Below are 20,209 nucleotides of genomic sequence, written 5' to 3' on the forward strand. Positions count from 1 at the left end.
TTCCTCCTGCGGCTTAAAGCATGTGGGATCTATTTGGGGCTGGCGTGGCCATGAGTAGTTTATGAATTCTTAATAGAGGTAGAACCTACTTTACTCTTTGGTATGATGATTTATCTGCTCCCACATCTCGTCCTGCAGGGGTGAGGAGCACCCAAGGGGACGCGCTCCGGGGCCTCCCCTTGGGTCTGCCAGCAGTGCTGATGCACGAGTGTTGGATGGATGGACAGATGAGTTTGGTTATTGCTTCCCGTATTTCTTTCTGGAAAAAAAAAAAAATCAATCTGGAGTGTCTCCTTTGGAAAAAAACGTTTCCACATCGATCTCACACATGCAGATTCAGCAGTGTCTTTTTTTTTTTTTTTTTTTTTTTTTTTTTACCTTTGTCTGAATTGGATTCAGTTAGCTCCCAGTCTGGCCAGCTTCTGCTCTCACTATTGTTAGCATCACCAAGTATTCTTTTGAACAAGTTTAGCCACGGTGCTCTTACCATATTCCTCTGCTTTCCAAACAAGTGATATTAAGCAGGCCGATATTCCTGCCCTTTGCTATTTGATAGTTGTAATTATTTTTCAAGGGGAAAAAAAAATCTCCCTTCCACAAAGGGCTCAGCAAGCTGCCTGACAGCACGGTTCCATCTCCCGGAAGCAAAGTGAGAGAAGGAGCTGTCCTCACTCAATGGGGAGAAGCTGGATGCTGATTCAGGAGGAGAGCTACAGAAGGTGCATGACCTCCTCCCCAGACGATGGGCGAATCTCTAGGCCTTTGGATGAGAGTTGCCAGGAGGGGGCTAAGAGGGCCCTGCTCCATTCGTGCCTGTTCCCAGTGCTCCACCACAATGGCCTTACTCCCCCCTACACCTGGCCCTGTCCTGATACACTTAACAGTGTATGGAACTGCCTCCCCAGAACCTGTGGGCTTCTTCAGGTGTCAGCTGTGGCTCATTCATGTGTCGGCACATGGTAATACTTCCATACTTCATAACTAGATGAATACAGGGATTCAGTAGTACATAAATGAACCACAAATTATCCTGGCCTCTTTCTTTAACCTTGAAGTAGGGCCGACTTTGGTAGGATTGTACCAGTTATTAAAATATTTAAATAGGTCCATACTTGTTGGCTGGTCTCCCCTGCCCCTGTTGTTCTACTGTCCCAAATCCCAGCTCCTCCCCTCCCAAACCAGGAAAGAGAAGGTAAATGCCTAACCTAGCAAGCTTCAGAGATATGGATAAGTCATGCTCATTAGTAGGAGCCCAAAAGGCCCCCCTCCCAGGCTAATGGTTCTTCCCCAAACTCCAGGTGATTGCCCAAACCCTGCTCTTGCCCCCAGCCAGAGCCCAGGGAGCCCCAGGAGGGTATGAGGCCTCTCCCCAGATGCCTGCCCAGGGCTCCTGTGCTCCTGCTGGCACTCTTGTGAATAAAAGAACTTCCAAGGGGGCACAGAGCCAGCAAGGAGACAGTATTCTGGTACCCACTGCTGATACCTAGAAGGCAAATGCTTGAGGTATCCCTGGAGGATCCTCCAGATGAGGCCTGGCCCAGCCTCAGCAACCTACTTGGTTTTCTAAACTCTGCTTGGTACAGAGCTGCATGCAAAAAGGTGGGAGAGCCAAAGGCTATTCTTTGTTCAGTGTTCCCCGTGAAGGTGGAGGACCCAAATGCCAACATCACAAATGCTTGGGCTCCCTTCAGGTCTATACTCACTGAGCCTGTAACCCCAGGCAAGGCACATCCTTCAGCAGCTTTGAGGTCCACCATTGGCTTAAAGGACATGAATAAACTACCCCTTTTGTGAAAACAGCAAGGGGAGGTGAGCTCATGTCTGTATCATGCAATGAGCTCATCTGTAGCCAGGTTCTGTATAATTACAAGGTGTGGTTATTATTTCAAAATATATTTTTTTCCATTTCAACAAGCGACAGAGGTGGTTCCTAAGAGGCAAGACCTTGTAACTCTGAACCAGCTGACCGCAGAAGTGACAAATACAGCTTTAGAATTCATCCTTTGTGTTCAAAAGCAGTGTGAGGCCCCAGGGAATTCCTTTGAACCGCAGGTCCAGTGTTGTGCCCAGGTTACCTAGTATACAAATACCTCCAGTAAAATCCTGCTACTTGGCTCACGGTCTTTTTGTTTCTTCTGTTTACAGGTTTAAGCAGTTTGATTGCTTTGCTGGGGACATCCACAGATCTCAGTGTATTCCTGAATTGTCTGTATTCAAATCTCCAAACATTTGTTCTTCAGGTACAAAACCATGATTTTTTTTTTTTTTTTTTAAGGGAAGAAGGGGCTGTTGCTCATTCTAACTATGTTTTAGCACCAGTGCCCATGGCTTGATGAAATGAAAGAATTTTCTCTGGCTAGAAATGTATCAAGGCTGGTGCATATATTAAGAATAGGGAAGTAGTGTCTGACTCCTGTAGCAAGACGGGAATCAGAGGCTGGCACACACAGGCGTGTGTTTGTGGGTGAGCATGTGTAGCCTCGGGTGTGTGTACAAGTGAGCACATATATACAGGTGAGTTGGGTGACAGTGAATAAGCATGTGTGTGGGGGTGAGCATGAATATGTAGGTGAGTGTGTGTGAGGGTGGCTGAGCATGTGTGTGGAGGTGAGCATGTGTATGCAGATGAGCATGGATGAGTGTATGTGTACACCAAGCAAGAGTGTCTAGGGAAAAAAAGGGGGGGGGATTTTGTCTATTTGGGGAGAATGGTGCAGGTCTGGGTACTTTGCAGAACTATCCCAGTAGAGTGTCAGGCTTGATTTCATAAAATCAAAGACATATTGTTTTGGATACAGATGAGTTTGGTCCTTCTGGTCAGCTTGAAACTTGGGTGTTACTTGAATAGGGCTTTATTTTGGCTTGCTTGTCCTCCTCTTCTGCCTCAGCAGCCACACTGTAAGAGCTGAGAGTACCGCCAGAGAAAGCCACAGCACCCTTGCCCCAGTGGCCCAAAGTGGGTGGTGGGTGAGGAGCTGGGGGCAATGCATTAAAACTTAGACCCAAACAAGGTAGCACAAGGCCGCCCCACCTTGAGGCATTGTCCTCTGAAGGCTGGGGCCCTTCGAAAAGGCCTTGATGAGGGAGGTGAGATTTAAACAAGATGTGGAAGGTGAATAGGATTAAAACAATATTCTGAAAGGGAACAGCCCACATGAGACTGGCATGAGCAGAAGGAGCATATGGAAAAATGGAGGACATATTTCCTGAAGAAGAAGCAGATGTCTCTGGAACAGAAAGCAAAGATTTAGAGGGCCTGGACCAGAAACTCGACTTTGGGCTTTCTCTGTTAAGCCTCAGTCACATTTCTTTCTCTCCCGCTTCCTGCCTGCCTGATCTTGTCTGGATGCCCATTGAAGAGAGAGGGCGCAGAAAAGACCAAAGACTGCGGGCAGCCGTGGGGTCACACGCCTCATAGAGAGAGATGAACCACAAAACTTTTCAGGAAGGAGCTTGAAAGTCAGTTCCAATCCTTGGCAGGGGGCAGGGGTCTGTCCCCATTCTTTGCTTCTGGGTGATAATCATTCCAGATTCTGTATGGCTTTTATTCCTCCTCATTGGGCTTTGGCAAAGCTTATTTGTAACAGTGGTAAGCCTGTGTCTAGGGTTGCGTTGCTGTGGAGACATGTATTCATTGGAAAGTTTCCTCCATAGAAGCCTTCAAGCCTCTGTCCCTTGTTTTGAGTATTCACGCCACCTCTGACTTCAACCAAGTTGTGTCTGAGACCACTGATGCCCCCCCCCCCTGGGGGCAGCCCCAGAGGCTCGCCCTGTGTTGGGGCAGGACCCGCTGGATTTCCCCGGACTCCGCCCTCGTATCTTCACCCTTCACAAATGAGGCATGTTAGAAAAATGGTGTATTTTGTAACCGTGCCTTCCAAGGGCTTGTTTTTGTACAACAGCCTGGCTGATAAAAAACAGACTACTGTCAGTAAAATACTCAGACTGTTAGGATGTAAGCCCCGAGGCCTGCCGGAGATGACTCACGGCTTCAGCGGCTAGCATCTGGCAGCGGGCTAGCACTGGGGACAGTCGCAGGGGCTCGGGTCCCTTCCCCCCAGCTCCTGCGGGGTCGGGCCTGGAGCAGCTTCGGGACATGGAAATCTGAAGTGCCAGTGGGGTGGCGAGCAGAGCACCAGAGGGACACCCCAGGGCGTTCACCGTTTCCCCCTGGAGTCTGAAGGTTCGTGCAGAGAGCCGGTCACCCAGGGCTACTTTCTCTATTGCTTTTATTTTTTAAGATTTTATTTATTTATGCATGAGAGACATACACACAGAGAGAGACACAGGCAGAGGGAGAAGCAGGGAGCCCGATGTGAGACTCGGTCCTGGGTCTCCAGGATCACGCCCTGGGCTGAAGGCGGCGCTAAACCGCTGAGCCACCCGGGCTGCCCTCTCGATGCTTTTAAAAAGTTATCCTTGAATGTGTTGAGCGGGGCTGGTCCCGGGAGGCCGGCTTTGGGTGGTCAGAAGCACTGGCCCGGGGGCCCGAAGGCCGCGGGCGAGGGCGCTGCTCCTGGCCGGGGTCCCAGCCCCCCCCCCGGAGGCCCCCCCCCCGCAGCCCCGCAGCGGTGGGGGCGGAGGGGGAGGGTTAGGGTTAGAGCAGAGGGCATTCCCTCTGCAGCCGTCTGTCTCCACGCCTGCTCCCCCCAGCCTGCGGGCCGGCCGGCCGGTGGTCCCCAGGGCCCGGGAGACCCGGGAGGGCTTCGGAGCGTTCACTCCCGCGCGCGCGAGCCACACGATCCCGCGGCCCAGGGCGAGCCTCAGCCCGGGGGGAGCTGCGCAGCCCGCGCGTGGATGCGTCTCGCGGGTACCGGCTGCCCAGGCTGCCCCTCGCTGGCCGCCCGCGCAGGACCCTCCAGGCTCAGCCGTGCACGCGGCGCGGCGGCCAGCTCTGTGCTTTCCAAATTACCTTCGTCGTTAAGGGATTCTGTGCCCCCCCACCCCCACCCCACGGGCCTTGGCAGGTGCGCAAGAGCCTCCAGCTCTCCCGATGGCATCCGCGAGGCCGCCCCTGCAGCCCTTCTCTGTGCGCCCCGCAGGTGACCGCCTTCAAACAATCGTGTGGGATGAAAACAAAACAAAACAAAAAAATGTAGGCCAATTTCCCACCTCTTTTCTACTCTCCACCGACTTCAAAGGGTTCTGGCCTGGAATCATCTCCACAGGAGATGCCGGAGACCAGAAACAGGCCAGTGTGCCTCTGCCCCCGTCCCAGCCTGACCATTTCTTCCTCCTCCGCTCGGCCACCTGGGAGCATCTGTGCAGGGCAGCTGTGCGCACATGATCTTCTTGACTTGGTCATAAACCCCAGCATTTTTCTTCCCCCTCACAAAAATGTAATAGCCAAGCAGAAACAAAGAAGAGTTTGTCCAATTGGCCGCCAGCTTCCAGCTACGATGGAATTTCCTTCTCACTGCGGTGAGCAAAGCCATGACCCTCTGCCACAGAGAGAGTTTCGGTAAGTCCGAGAATACCAAACAGTTTGTATTGAAATCTATTAGGGCATAAGCATTTTCTGTGTTTCACACAGAATCCAGTCACCTTCTTTTCTTTTCACCTGTGTATGTAAAATACAACATAGACACAAAAACCCTAATAATCGTTTTTTTAATGGCAACATGATAGCCCATCAAACAGCACGCTTCCCATTCCCATTCCATCCTGGTCCGATGCAGACGAAACTTCTCCTTGTTTCTGTTTTTGAGTTGTGTGCTTGAGTGAGTGTGTTCAGAAAAGCACCCAGGGAGCCGATGGAGATGGGAAGGAACATGGGTTCCTTGGGGCACCCCTATTTAAATTTCGTGAATAATAGTCCATATAGTCATCATTGTATGCAGATAGTGGAAAGAGTAAAGCAGCATCCACTGCAAACTTTCTGGTCAAAGAGGTGGTCTTTCTCTGGGAAGGTCACCTCTGCCGCATCTGTGGCAAAGATGCCGCATAGGAGAGCGGTAGGAAGGGCAGTTCACCCCTGAGCCTTCCAGCCTCATGGAAAGGATCGTTTATTCCCGTGGACATTTATTGTGTCCCTACAAAGTCCCAGGCACCTTCCAGGGCATTGCAGTGAGAGGATAAAGTCTCCACCCTGTGAGCTTGCAGGGTGAAGACTCCCGGCTCCAGAGAGCTGCCGGATGCCCTCACACCAGGTAGGTGAAACCTATTGTGGTCCAGTTTTCCCAGTTTTACTCTGGAACTCGATCGAGAGTGGCTGCTGTAAGCTGCCACGTAGGTGACACCCATTGGTAAGGAGACTCTCCCCTTTGATGAAGTACAAAATGACTCTGCTTTATGCTAATGCTCTCCCAGAGCAAAGTGATGGAGTGCAATCACAGAAAGAAACCCAGCCCTGAAGCTCTTGCCCCCTCCCCCGACACAACCCCTGTAGGACATCCAAGAAAAGTGTTTGCATTGGTCTCTTCTCTTTACATAGTTAAATAGGCCAGGGGTTGCTGGTCAGGCTCATTCCAGACCAGGTCAGATCATCCCATCCCACCCAGATCCATCAAGGAAAAACAAACTCTGTATAAGGCTTTGAAATCGACAAAAGTTTGCTTGAAATGGACAAAAGGCTTTGAAAAAAACGAAAGGTTCAGTACACACTCCTGAGCTATCTCCACCTTTCATTGTGTTTGAGTTATTTTGCAACTCTCTAAATTATATCAATAACAATGCAAATGATTCTCCTCCAGGGAAATGCAAACTAGTTGTGTCAGGTGGATGCTATTAATTACTGCCCTGAGGACAGATCTGTTGGGCATCTTTGTGTGAATTCTTTACTGTCTATATATGTTTAGTGCTTTGAATTCTCCTTTGAACCAATTGCAACATTTTATTAATTCCTCTTTAATAAACGACTTACATAAGATCTTTGATGCAGGTTTATTTTATATCTGTAGAGATCCACGGTTTTCCCTTCATTAAAAAAAAGTATCTTTTAATGATAGCAATAAGCCAGGCCCCCCTCCCTGCTTTTCAGCTGAACATTAATTATCCTTCTTTCCTGGAAGACCAAAGACCTTGGGATTTGGAACACTCAGCTGAGTCGCAGGCCCTCCTGTCTTCCCCACATAATGTCCCTGATGGCAGCCCTTGCAGGCGGGTGGGCAGGAGAGAATGTCAGCCAGCTTCCCTTCCCACTTCCCCCCCCAGGACAGGCACCCCACAGACTGCAACAGGGGAAAGGCGAGGCTGCATTTCCAGCCTCCCAACGCCAGCTGGCCTCCTCCATACTCTGCCTCCACGGCTTCTCCCAGCCTGTCCCTTGTGTGCTGTGTGCCAGCTGTGTGCCCTGTGTGCTGAGGGGCGCATTCCCCAGCTCTGGGAATAGCACCTCTTTTTCTGTAGGATTTGCTTTTCTCCCACCTCATACTAGATGGGTTTTAAGTTCCCTTTCATGGCTCAGGCTATCTAGCTGTCTGTGCTTTCTGTCCAAAAGTCGCCTTGCTGGGGTTCACGGGTATGGAATGCCTGCCCAGGACCCCCCCCTCCCCCGCCAAGGATCTGCTAAAGGACTGAGAAGGGCCCCATACACAGGAGTTAAAAGCTCCAGAAAAGTTGGTAGTTCCACAATGATCTGTTTATTTGTCCATCTGCCTATCTAATTATTCATTTGGGGGTTGTTATTTCAATGTAGGCTCCTGGCATCTGTTTCATTTGCTGCTTTTGGAATTTGTAACTCATATACTTCAGTCATGCATAGAAGAGGAAGAGGAGGACAACGACGTGGGAAATCTCAAGGAAATGCTATCAGATGACCAGTCTCTTGTCCAGCCAGACCAGGCACTTTTCCACCCTCCAGATTCTTCACTAACTCAGGAGTATGACAGCCCAAGTGTGGATCCACACCGGGTGACCCTGAAACACATGGGCCAGAGCCGATATCCTGTGGGTGCGAGCCGTGTGGTTCTCAGGGTCCTGGGCTTCCTGGTGGACACTGACACAGGCAATAAGGTACAGATACAGGGGCCCTGGCTTCTGCAGTCTTTGCAAAGGAAGCAAGAACCATTGTTATAGGATTTTTGTCCCATTAGTGCCCAGGTTCTTGGTCATGCCGCTTCGGTGAATGAAGAGGTAGACCAGATGAAGAGTGGTGGGCTGCAAAGCAAAGTTTATTGGGCAAGAGTATAAAGCTCCCTGAGAGGGAAGGGAGCCTGAGTGGGTTACCCTCGGAATTTCTAAGTTTAGGGTTTTTTATGAGCTCTTTTGCAGAACTTTCTTAAGCAGTCAAGGTATGCTGAGTCATGCCAATCAGGGCTTTGGTCACTTATCTGTCTACCCATTTGGTTAATGTCCATGTGCTGATGGTCTTGTTTTGTTGACATCTGGGGGCTTCAGTCTTCACTGCCCCTTGCCCATGATATTGACAAATGCTTTGTGGTTAATTGTCTTGTTTTAGGACATTTTGCAGAAGTTAGTTCTGCAAGGCCTGCAAAGCAGATTGTCAATGCTGTTTTATTTTAGCTGTCCTGACTCCATATTTTCTTGTTGGGGACCCTGGCCCTGACTACCCACCTGGTCAGCTAACTCCTAACACTATCATATGGTTAGGAAACCCATAAAGAAAAAAAAGAAAGAAAGAAAAAGAAACCCATAAAGATCACTTTGTCCAAACAATGATACACAATTCTAGATTCATCTTGGCTTTGGGAGATTTTGCCAGAGGTGATTATAGTAGCTTATATGTTGATCACTGGTCGGCTCAAGTTTGTGGTGCATAGATAGGTACCTGGCACACTTAGAGGTATGGAAGATTTGGATGGCCTGGGTCTTGTCTTTCCAGAGCTTACCAGGCATGGTAAGACTAACTGAGCTAACTCAACTAAGACATAAGCGCTGAAAGCACGTCTGGTGTTTTGGATTTTGAAAAGATAGAATTGGGTTATCTCTTCAAAGATGTAAAAATGAGAATTGCTGGGGCACCTGGGTGGCTCAGCCTGTTAAACGTCTGACTGTTGATTTCAGCTCAGGTCATGATCTCAGGGTTGTGAGATTGAGCCCTGCATCAGGCTCCATGCCAGGTGTGGAACTTGCTTAAGATTCTCTCTCTTTCTCTGCCCCTCCCCACTCTAAAAAAAAAAGATTCTCTATCTCCCTCTCCCTAAGCCCCTCCCCTGTCCCTCTCAAAAAAAAAAAAAAAGGAATTGCTATTTATCTAACACCCACTACACACCCTTTATATACATTATCTCGAAACCATACAGTCCTGTGGAATATTTGTTGCTATCACTGTCATGCCATGGCTGAGGTAACTGAGGCTTGGAGAAGCTAAGTGATTTGCACAAAGTCACACAGCACTAAATAATGGAATAGAGAGTGGAGCCCTGGCCTGCCTATTCTCCAATCCATTCTTCTCCCATAACACAAGATCAGAAGAAGGTGATCCATGCCCCCAGAAGATTATGACACGGGTTGCAGATGTGCAGGGGCCTTGAGTGCCAGAAAGAGGAGCCAGACTGATGGAACAAGCTGCCAAAACTACTCTGCTGACTGAGGAAGCAGGGATGGCTGGTGTAAAGACAATTGTCTTAGTACTAATTTCTAAAACTTCTATACACGTTTGGAAGTTTAGCCACTTTGCATACTATTTCTATTGCACCCTCAAGTTCCTTCCCCTTTGGGAAAGATGAGGAGTTGAGCTGAGTAGGAGACCCAGGCAGAGGCATTGCCCTTCACCTGAGTTACAGTGGTCTTGACCATGGGACTGAGTCATAGCCTGAAACTGTTCGTGCCCTCCAGTCAGTCATCATAATAACCAGAACCTCCCAGGGACCTTTTCTTCCTGAACAAACTCTCATTCCAAGTATTCCAGAGTGCAGAGAACCTTGTGTGTGTGTGTGTGTGTTTAAATAAAGATGTATTTATTTTTAGAGAGAGAGAGAGAGCTCTCGGTCTCTGGGGAGAAGGGGAAGGGACACAGGGAGAAAATCCACAAGCAGACTCCCCGCTGAGTGGGGAGCCCGACAAGGAGCTCGATCCCAAGACCCTGGGATCATGACCTAAGCTATAACCAGGAGGTAGGCACTTAACCGACTGAGCCACCCAGGCACCCCCAGAGAACCATGTTATTGAGCAATGTGTGGATGGAACACCATACTAGACAAAAATAATATGAGCAGGAGCAAAAAAAATGCATCTCAGGTTTACAAATTCTCTGCCTTTGGTCTTTGCTTTCTTACTTTGCAATCGTAAGTTCATATATCCAGCTGCCTTTGATGCTGTTGGTGAAGGAGATTCAGATGTGTGTCTATAAATAAGAAACTCACTTCCTCTGTGAGTGTGTATGTGAAGCACATATGCCAGATAGGGATGAAATAGTGATATAGTGACATACTTGCCTCAAATCAGGGACCCAGTGGCAGGGGCCCCCTTAGGAGAGGAACAGCCAGGGACATTTAAGAGATCACTCATGAGCTAGTATTTCAGGGCTATTGTCAGAAGGCTCAGTCAGATCCATTGGCCAGGCTGTGCCCAGGGGCATGTCTCTCCCGGCACCCTGACCCTCTGGATGATGTGCCCTGTCCTGACAACAGGGTCCCACAAGGGCTGGCCAGTAGGAAGTCTGCCTGAGTACACTTTGGAACATTCTATGGAACCCTAGCAGGACAAGCAATTGTACTAGACACTCATTTCCAAGTGTGTACATCTCTCTACTCCCTGGCTGGGGAGAGAACTAGGACTGTAGATAATCTGACATGCCCCCTGATCACCAAGATAACTGGGAGTAAATTTTCACTTCTTTGGCCACAGCTGGAAGCTGCTGGAGAGCAGACACTGTCAGCTCCTTATGCTGGGCATTTAAATGCATCACTTCAGCAACTCAAGATATGCCATCATTGCCTCCATTTCGCAGATAGCATAACTGAGCTCATGAGGTGTCAAGTAATGTTCCTAAGGTCACCTCACTAGTAATTGACAGAGCAGGGAGTCAAACCTTTGTAAATCTCCTTGCAAGACCATCCTTTTCTAGCACTTTCTCTCTCCCAGAAGATGCTACTATGTGCTTTAAGTCCAAAAGTGGTGATTCAAGAATAAATAAAAAATACCTTCAAGTCTGAAGATTTGGGAATATAAGTGGGAAATTCTATGTACATTAACTTCCTGGGTTCAAATGCCCCATCTTCCACCTCTTAGCTGAGAACCTTGTGCAAGTTCTTTAATTTATCTGTTCCTCAGTTTCCCTATCTACAAAATGGGAATAATAATATCTAATCCCATAGGGCTGTTATGAAATTTAAATAAGCCAATCGTTACAAAATTCTTGAACATAGTAATTACCCATAACCGTTAGTCATCATTATTATTTCTCCAAAGAAACCTAATCTGAGTGCCTTTCCATTGACACTCCACCCAATCTCCTAGCAACTCCAAAGTTCATTGCAGTGGGCTTTGACCTATATTTAATTGGTGGAAACAATAGAGAAAAACATTAAATACTTAATTGAACTACATCATAAAGCAATACAGGCAGATGAATGTCAGATAATCCAAGGTAATATGCATTAGAGATTAATTAAACCTGCTTCTATTTGTGCATGTCTGCTGAATTAGCTATAATGACTTAAACACTCTAACACCAAAAAGTTACGCTCATCTAATTTTTATTGCATTCATTATTCAGCATTTGCACTCATCATCAACAAAAAAGCACACCCTCTGTGTCCCATCTGCATTCATCTGCCACGAGTTAACGCCTCATTCAGCGGTACATCTGTGGCTTCCTCATTCTTTGAACAATTTAGTGCTGCCCTGCACCTATGATAACATCCGAAGTCAGCATTCTGGACTTGCATATCCATCTGTCACTCTTCTACATTCCAACAACATTCAAGATAGGAAGGTGCCAAGGAGTCTTTAAGAATAAAGTAAAAAATCATACTGATATTAAATAAGAAATATTCTTTTTAAAAACATACCACATGGAGGCACCTGGCTTGCTCAGTTGGTAAACCATCTGGCTCTTGATCTCGGGGTTGTAAGTTGAAACCCCACATTGGGTGTAGAGATCACTTAAAAATAAAAAAAATATATATTTAGAAATAAAAAATAAATAACATACTAAACATTTTTCACTTTAGGGTATATACTCAAGGAAGGATTAAAGCATGGCAAAAATATTTAAAAACAAATGACTCTTTAGCTATAGGACAAAGGTAAAGATGATTTTTTTGAGAGAGAAGAGAAACATCCTCTCATTGGGTGGTGATGGTTATTGTCAAATTTAGGGAGAAAGAATGAAAAATAATTTCACTAACCTTGCATTTGAAGTTGTCTTGTGCACATCCTTGTCAAAATGTATTCACTTCTGGGGAGTGAAGGAGGTTATCGATGAAACCACACCAAGAAAATATGTATCTATCAGTTTAAAAGTAATCATGTCCAAGGATTTACTAATCTTCCAAGTACCATTGGAGCTAAGGGAAAGGAGGCATATTATCCTTTTTTCTCTGATAGCAAGGCCAGCTCAGGCAAGTTAGATGCCTTATCCAAGAGCAGGCACTAAGCTAACATCAGAATCTGTGAATCTCTCAAATCTATTAGTACCCAGGAGTGTTAATTTAATCAATGGCTTTTTTCATGCCCCCCCCCCCCGCCCATCCCTTATCTACTGGTATGTTTGATGGATGGTGGAGGGAGGATCTATGTGGGAATTTGAGCCAAGAATACAGGGATTGGTATCCATCTGGAAGGCAGCCAAAGCGATGAGCTTTTCAGCCAGCCACCTGGAGCCCCATGGACATTTCACAGGTTCCTTTCTGACAATGGATCCACACTCACCCCTGTCTTTAATAGCAGAGTATTGGTTTGATCTCTGCTCCTCCCAAACAACTGCAGGCCTACTCCTTTTCCTAAAGAGAGCCCACCTGCCTCCCCTCCCCGTGGCCCCTCTCTCTTGCACCATCCCATGGATGAGACTCCTTCCCTGAAGTCCTCACCAGGCCTTGAGCATTCCTCAGAGAAATTAGGACCTCATGTAGTAGGAATAAATAAGGGCACAGGCTTGCGGTTTAGGTGGGTTGAGGGCATGGTAGAAGGATACAAGTGGTGGGTCCTGCAACAGGGAGTAACTTCTTTTTTTTTATCTTTCCCTGCCATTTAAACATTTCCTCCTTGCAGCTCATCCAGGTATTACTAGAAGACAGGGCCATGGAAAGCACTGTCAAACTCAGCCTTCCTGTGGGACAAGAAGCCCTTGTGACCCTAAAAGATGGACAAAAATTTGTAATTCACATATCAGATGTACCCCCAAAGCTCTGAAAATATTTTTTTCAGGGAAAACAATGCTAATATATAAGGTTATTATTTGAATAGGACACGAGAAGACAGATTTTTCACTCTTAAAAATATATTAAATGAAAAAAAATAAAAATAAAGATATATTAAATGCTAAAGCTTTTATATTGATTAGAAAGAAGATTTTCTGTACATGGGAGAGGTAGCATTGTCTGTTTTGCGTTTGTATTTCAAGGAGCCAGTTTTGATGAATCTCATAAACTGATTTGGAGAATAATTGTTGCTTCTGTTGCTTTTCTTTAGGGATTTTTGAGTATGTTTGTTGGGGACTTAACAGAAGAGAAATTTGAGAAATCTTGTTGGGAGGAGAGAAATGGATAGATCTCTAGAGAAAGATAAAGTTTGAAGAACACAAACTGATACAAGCCATAGAATGCCAATGGTAACATTTTTCTTCCCCTTGCAGAAAGATCCCCTCAGGCAGTGAGGGACAGGCAAAATGCAATTTGAACCCACCGTTAGGCTTACACAGTGGTCCACTAAGAATATTCGTAAAGTGAGGTGGAATTGTGAAAGCAGTAGTGTCTGCAGCAAATGATGTCCTGCTTTGAATCACTTTTCATTCCTCTCTGTTGCAAAATCCTAAGGAATGCTGAAACTAAGAATAGATCCCTGTTAAACCAGATCAATTTTTATATAACCGATTATAATATTTAAAAGGAATTTAACAATTCATGCTCAACATGATTTCTGGTGTAAGTGGAGAGAAGAGATAATATTTTATTGATCTCATATTATTTAAGAAATGAGTTAGGTTTCCCTAAATGCTTGGAAGTCTTAAAGAAACCTAAGAACTATATGTCTCGAGATCCATTAAGAATTCTTCATCTTTATAGTTAAAGAAGTAATCATATTTCAGGGCCCTCCCCCCAACCTTTAATATGTTACCTCATTCCTTAAGCTCTCTGGGAGGGGTTGTCTATCAAAGAATAACTCAGAGATACTCCTTTGCTCACTGTTCAATAACTTAGCATATCATTTGTTTGCTCACATGTAAGTAAAGGGATGGGAGACTGAGTGAAGAAACAAAGGTAACAACAAGATGTATCAGTCTGGGAACAGTGAATTTTGTTTGCATATTTTGGGGTAAACTGATAAGCTGAGAACTAGCAGAGGACATTCTGTCCTTGAAAAAGCCAACCAGGTTTGTCAAAGGCAACAATCTGAATTGTGTATCTCTAGGGTTAGAAGTTAGGGTAGGGGATGGGGGTGGGTTGTAAGAAAGAAGAGAAGAAGGGGTTTCTGGGACCCTCATAGAGTCTCCAGTTCCTGGCTGGGGTAGGGGGTGGCCGTACAAGTGTGTTCACCTTGTGAAAAAGGGTCACAAAGTTTGTGGTTTGATTTGATTACTTTTCTGCTTTATATTATATCCGAAAATGTATTTTTATAGATAGAAGGCATTACATACATAATGGGGATCGTTTTGGAAGTTTCTGGTGGGAGAATGGCTAAGAAGCACACTGGAGTTCAAGAGACAGTAAGCCAGGTTGAAAAGCCACCAGGGCCCATGAGTCCTGATACAAAAATGGAACCACACCTGCCCTGCACATCTGTGTTTTTCCCTCTCAGTCTACCCCTTGTGAGCTGAGGCAGGAGACCGAGCAAGGAAGCTGAGAATCTAACCACATCCACCTCCCTCAACACCCAACAGAGTTCTCAGCCAGGAGAGAGGAGAAGCTCTTATCCTTAATAAAGTTTGACATTTGGGTTATTACACTGGATCGGACATTCTAATTACTCAACAGAGAGGGTTCTTGTTTCATTCATGGCAAATTATGCTCAGAGACCAAGATTGTCTTTGCCAATAACTCATTTAACGGAAGTTCACTGCGGGAATTATAATTTATAATAATAATATGTCACAAGCCAGCAGCATCCAGGATAATGTCTCTTCATGAGCCAATAAAGAAATAACATACTCCAAACCAGTAATAGATTAATTACACTACTGTTCCAGGCAAAGGGGAGATGAAAGATATAAAATCCAAATTTAATTGAGGTGTGCCTTTCCACAAGTTGGTTCTCAGAAGAGTCAGCTTCGCCAACCAAGAGCTGAGGGCCAGCTGCCAGCACAGATTGAAGGCGCCTTGTCCCTGGAGCACCTTGCTAGCAGAGCGAAAGCGCTGGTGTTGGTGGGGAAGAGGATCCCCTTCAGGGGGCCACTGCATGGTTTGCACCACGGCCAGCAAGGAGTAGCCTCGCCACGGCAGGAGCTACTGTCCCAAGGTCTTCAAAGAGCTATCTAGACCGCCAAAGAGCAGCCCTGCCTGGACAGAACACTCTGGTAAGGCTTCACAGATTCTTGGTATCTGTAAGCACTCAGCACAGCAGCTTTGTGACGTCCTTCTGACATGGGCACCCGAATGTAAACAAAGTCACCCTTAGATCCAGACAACCTCACTTAACCATGAAGAAGTGGATTTGAAATCATGGCAGTGCTTACGATTGAAAGTGACGGGTGGTCTATGATGTGAACGTGAACGTGAGCATAAATAGGACCTCCCTCTGGCCCCTTCCCCAAACCTGGGTTTTTATCAAAGAGCCAGAAATAATTTACAGAGCGAGTGGCAAAGACTGTTTCCTGCTTGCACCATCTATCACTTCACGATTGCGGCCTAAGCCTTAATGGCTTCAAACAGCCACAATGTGTGTATTATTCCCCCCATGGGTCCTCAGGTTGTTTGGACGGTTATGCTGATCTGGGCCGGACCCCGTGAACCTTGGCTGGACTCACTCAGCCATCTACCACAGAGGCAATAATATTTCCTGAAACAGTCATTTGAAATAGAAATAATAATGAGCCCCTGTACAAACAGAAATCTTCCCAGGGCCCATCACTAGTGTCAATATGGTGCTTGCAGAAAGAGAAGCACATCAAACAGTACATAGATCTTGGAACATAAAACTGTACCCACAGTGATGTTACATTGGAAGGGAGGGTGCCTGGGTGGCTCAGCGGTTTAGCGCCTGCCTTCGGCCCAGGGCGTGATTCTGGAGACCCGGGATCGAGTTCCGCATGAGGCTCCCTGCATGGAGCCTGCTTCTCCTTCTGCCTGCCTGTGTCTCTGCCTCTCTCTCTCTCTGTCTCTCATTAATAAATAAGTTAAAAATAAAAAAAAAATTGGAAGCCTACCAACATTCTGGCAACAGACAGATCTTGCAAACACAGGCATTTGATCTAAAATGTATAGTGATGTGTTCCAAAATTATTTGTCATATGTATTCTTTTTCATGTGCTACTCTTTAAGCATCGGGGATCATCATGGAACTAAACAGGCAAATCCCTGCTCCTTGTGGGCTTATATTCCTGGTAGAAGACCAACACCAAACTAATCAACAGAAGTCTGATATGTTAGGTAGCTATTGCTATTACCTAGTATAATAGTTAAAATAATACACAATAATGGAGATAATGATGGGGAGGCAGGTGTTGCTTCTTACAGGGTTCTCAAGCAAGGTCTCTGTCACAAGGTGTAATTTGAAAAGAGATCTGAAGAAAGAAAAAAGAAATTGTGAGAATCTTCTAGAAGGGTGGGACAATGAATCAGGGTAGTTGAGTAGCTCTCCCAGGCAGCCCCAGTGGCCTCTTGAAGTTAATGACCATGAACTTAAAACTATTAAGGATTTAAAATCAATATTGGTTTCAGAAATATGGCAAGCTACTATATTGGAATGAATTCATCAGGTGAAAGCAACTATATGTGTTGGAAAAAAATAGGAAATGTCTTCTTAAAAGCATCAGAAAGCTGACTAGATGGAAAAAAAAGAAAAAGCCCTCCCGATCAAAATCTAAGAGAAAGTGGAGTTAAGTGAGATAAGCTGAGCACCAAGGCTACTTTTTCCAATCTATGCAACTTTGAGCTTCAGGTTTGATGGCCACTAGGGGGAAGAGAGCAGTAGTCAAATACCAGAAACTCTCCAGGGTGTGGAGTCTAATAGCAGACCTCACAAATTGGAATATCCAAAGGTTTATACACTCCAGGTAAGGGTGAGTCAGAAGTGAACGTGCCCCTGCCCTCCCCACCCACCCTATTCCATACCCAGGAGGTGACAAAGTTGCTGGGTGTAACAGGTTGGGGGGAAAGCTGTCACCCTCTCTTCTCTCTTTCTTCCCAGCCCCTAGAAGCCACTCCTTTTATTGACAAATGGTATTCTATTGGATGAATATACCACATCTCATTTACCCATTCCTCATTTAGGTTGTTTTCCCTGAATGGAAATGGAAATGACGTCATTTCCACTTGAATAACACCTCTATAAACATTGGTGTACAAGTTTTTGTGTGGACATACATTTTCATTTATCTTGGGTATATACTTAGGAACTAAATTGCTGGTTCATATGCTTTTTATTTTCTTTTTAAGATTTTATTTATTTATTAATGAGAGAGAGACAGAGGCACAGGGAGAGGGAGAAGCAAACTCCATGCAGGAGCCGGATGTGGGACTCGATCCCAAACCCTGGGATCGGGCCCTGAGTCAAAGGCAGACGCTCAACCGCTGAGCCACCCAGGCATCCCACTGGTTCATATGCTAACTCTATGTTTAACCTTTTCAAGAACAGCCAAACTGTTTTCCAAAGAAAACACAACTGTTTTCCAAAGAAATAGCTTTATTTTATGAAACTTCTCCACAGCCTAGGAAGCTTGACCAACAATTGTGTGGATAGTACACAGGGAATCCTGGCTGGAGGGAATCCTGGCTGTTATCAGGGGATTTGAAAAAGAGAAAATTGCCCAAAAGATGAGTAACATTAATTCAGTTAGCACCCCTATTTCCTGTTATCAGACCGAATATTCTCATCAAAAATGGGTAAAAGTTCCGCATATTTATCACCTGTCTTTTTGTGAAGTGGTATCTCATTGTGGTTTTGGTGTGCATTTCCCTAATGACTAATAATGTTGAACATTTTCTCGTGTGCTTATTGGCCATTTGCATATCTTCTTAGAAGAAATGTCTATTCAAATCCTTAGCACATTTTAATTTTTTAATTTTTCAGTTTTTAAAGATTTTATTTATTTTAGAGAGAGGGAGAGAGCATGCAAGTGGTGAGAGGGCCAGAGGGAGAGGGAGAGAGAAAAATCTCAAGCAGATTCCCTGTTGAGCATGGAGCCCAACACAGGGCTTGATCTCCCCTTGAGATCATCATCTAAGCTGAAATCAAGAGTTGGACACTTAACGGACTGAGCCACCCAGAGATCCCATTTGCACATTTTTAAAGAGGCTTGTTTTCTTGTTACTGAGTTGTAGATGTCTCTGGGTGTTCTGGATACAAGTCCCTTGTCAGATAATGTCTCTGTAACAGAATATTTTACCTAGCAAAAAATCCTTTATCGCATCTAATAAATATAACAACATTCTTTCATTATCATCTAATTCTTAGCCCACATCCAGATTTCGCTACTTACTTCAATAATAGATTTTAACAGTTGGCCCATACATTGCACTTCATCTATGTCTCCTAAATCTTTTCATATCTATGACCGTACACCCATAATTTTTCATGCCACTTATTTGTTGAGGAAATGGAGTCATTTGTACCATGGAGTGTTCCACATTCTGAATTATATAACCTGTTCCATTGCATTCCATATTTCTGTTATCTAGAAGTTAAAATAGAAGCTTGGGCAGATTCAGGCCAAATTTTTTGTTTCAAGTTTTTATTTAAATTCCAGTTCGTTAATAGGAAACAAACTGAGGGTTGCTGGAGGGAAGGTAGGTGGGGGAATGGGGTAACTGGGTGATAGGCATTAAGGACGGTACATGATCTAATGAGCACTGAGTGTTATATGCAACTGATGAATCCCTGAACTCTACCTCTGAGACTAATAATACACTGTATATTAATTAATTGCATTCAAATAAAATTCAATTAAAAATAAAAGTTCTATGGAAAAATTTAAAAAATAAATTCTAGTTAATTAACATAGAATGTAATATTGGTTTTAAGAGTAGAATTTAGATCCATCATTTACATATAACACCCAGTGCTCATCCCAACTAAGTGCCTTCCTTAATATCCATCACTCATGTAGCCCATTCCCCAACCAACTCCCTCCAGCAACCCTTAGTTTGTTCTCTATAGTTAAGATTCTCTCATGGTTTGCTTCCCTCTCTCTTTCTTTTTCCTTCCCCTATGTTCATCTGTTTTGTTTCTTAAATTCCACATATGAGTGAAGTAATATATTTATCTTTCTCTGGCTGACTTATTTCACTTAGCATAAGTGATCTAGATCCATCCACATCATTGCAAATGACAAGATTTCATTGTTTTTGATGACTGAGTAATATTCCATTGTTCATATATATTACATCTTCTTTATCCATTCATCAGTTGATGGATATTTGGGCTCTTTCCATAGTTTGGCTATTGTTGATAATGCTACTATAAACATTGGGGTGCAGGTGCCCCTTCAAATCAGTATTTTTGTATCCTTTGGATAAATACGTAGCAGTGCAATTGCTGAGTCATAAGGGTAGCTCTATTTTTAACTTTTTGAGGAACCTCCAAATTGTTCTCCAGTGTGACTGGACCAGCTTGCATTCCCACCAACAGTAAAAGAAGGTTTCCCCTTTCTTCACATATTTGCCAACATCTGCTGTTTCCTGTGAAGAACATTCTCACAGGTGGGAAGTGGTATCTTATTGTAGTTTTGATTTGTATTTCCCTGATGATGAGTGATATTGAGCACCTTTTCCTGTATCTATTAGCCATCTAGATGTCTTCTTTGGAAAATGCCTATTTGTGTCTTCTGCCCTTTCCTTAACTGATTATTTGTTTTTGGGATGTTGATTCTGATAAATGCTTTTTTAAAAAATATTTTATTTATTCATGAGAGACTTAGAAAGAGAGGCAGAGACACAGAGAGGAGAAGCAGGCTCCTTGCAGGGAGTCCGATGTGGGACTGATCCCGACG

At 45.0% G+C, this 20,209-nt stretch overlaps 1 protein-coding gene across 1 annotated transcript in view; it reads left to right on the forward strand.

Moving 5' to 3' along the window:
- The window catches only part of RFX8 (regulatory factor X8), a 56,480-nt gene extending 43,027 nt beyond the window's left edge, over nucleotides 1–13,453 (forward strand). Inside the window, exons 11-14 of the mRNA XM_055328630.1 lie at nucleotides 2,146–2,240; nucleotides 5,347–5,461; nucleotides 7,637–7,953; nucleotides 13,117–13,453. Coding sequence (XP_055184605.1) covers nucleotides 2,146–2,240; nucleotides 5,347–5,461; nucleotides 7,637–7,953; nucleotides 13,117–13,257 — 668 coding nt within the window. The 3' untranslated portion in view covers nucleotides 13,258–13,453. The remainder of the gene's footprint in view (nucleotides 1–2,145; nucleotides 2,241–5,346; nucleotides 5,462–7,636; nucleotides 7,954–13,116) is intronic.
- Nucleotides 13,454–20,209: the final 6,756 nt, after the last annotated feature.

The sequence above is a fragment of the Nyctereutes procyonoides genome, unplaced genomic scaffold (genome assembly GCF_905146905.1).
Source record: "Nyctereutes procyonoides isolate TBG_1078 unplaced genomic scaffold, NYPRO_anot_genome, whole genome shotgun sequence".
NCBI lineage: Eukaryota > Metazoa > Chordata > Mammalia > Carnivora > Canidae > Nyctereutes > Nyctereutes procyonoides.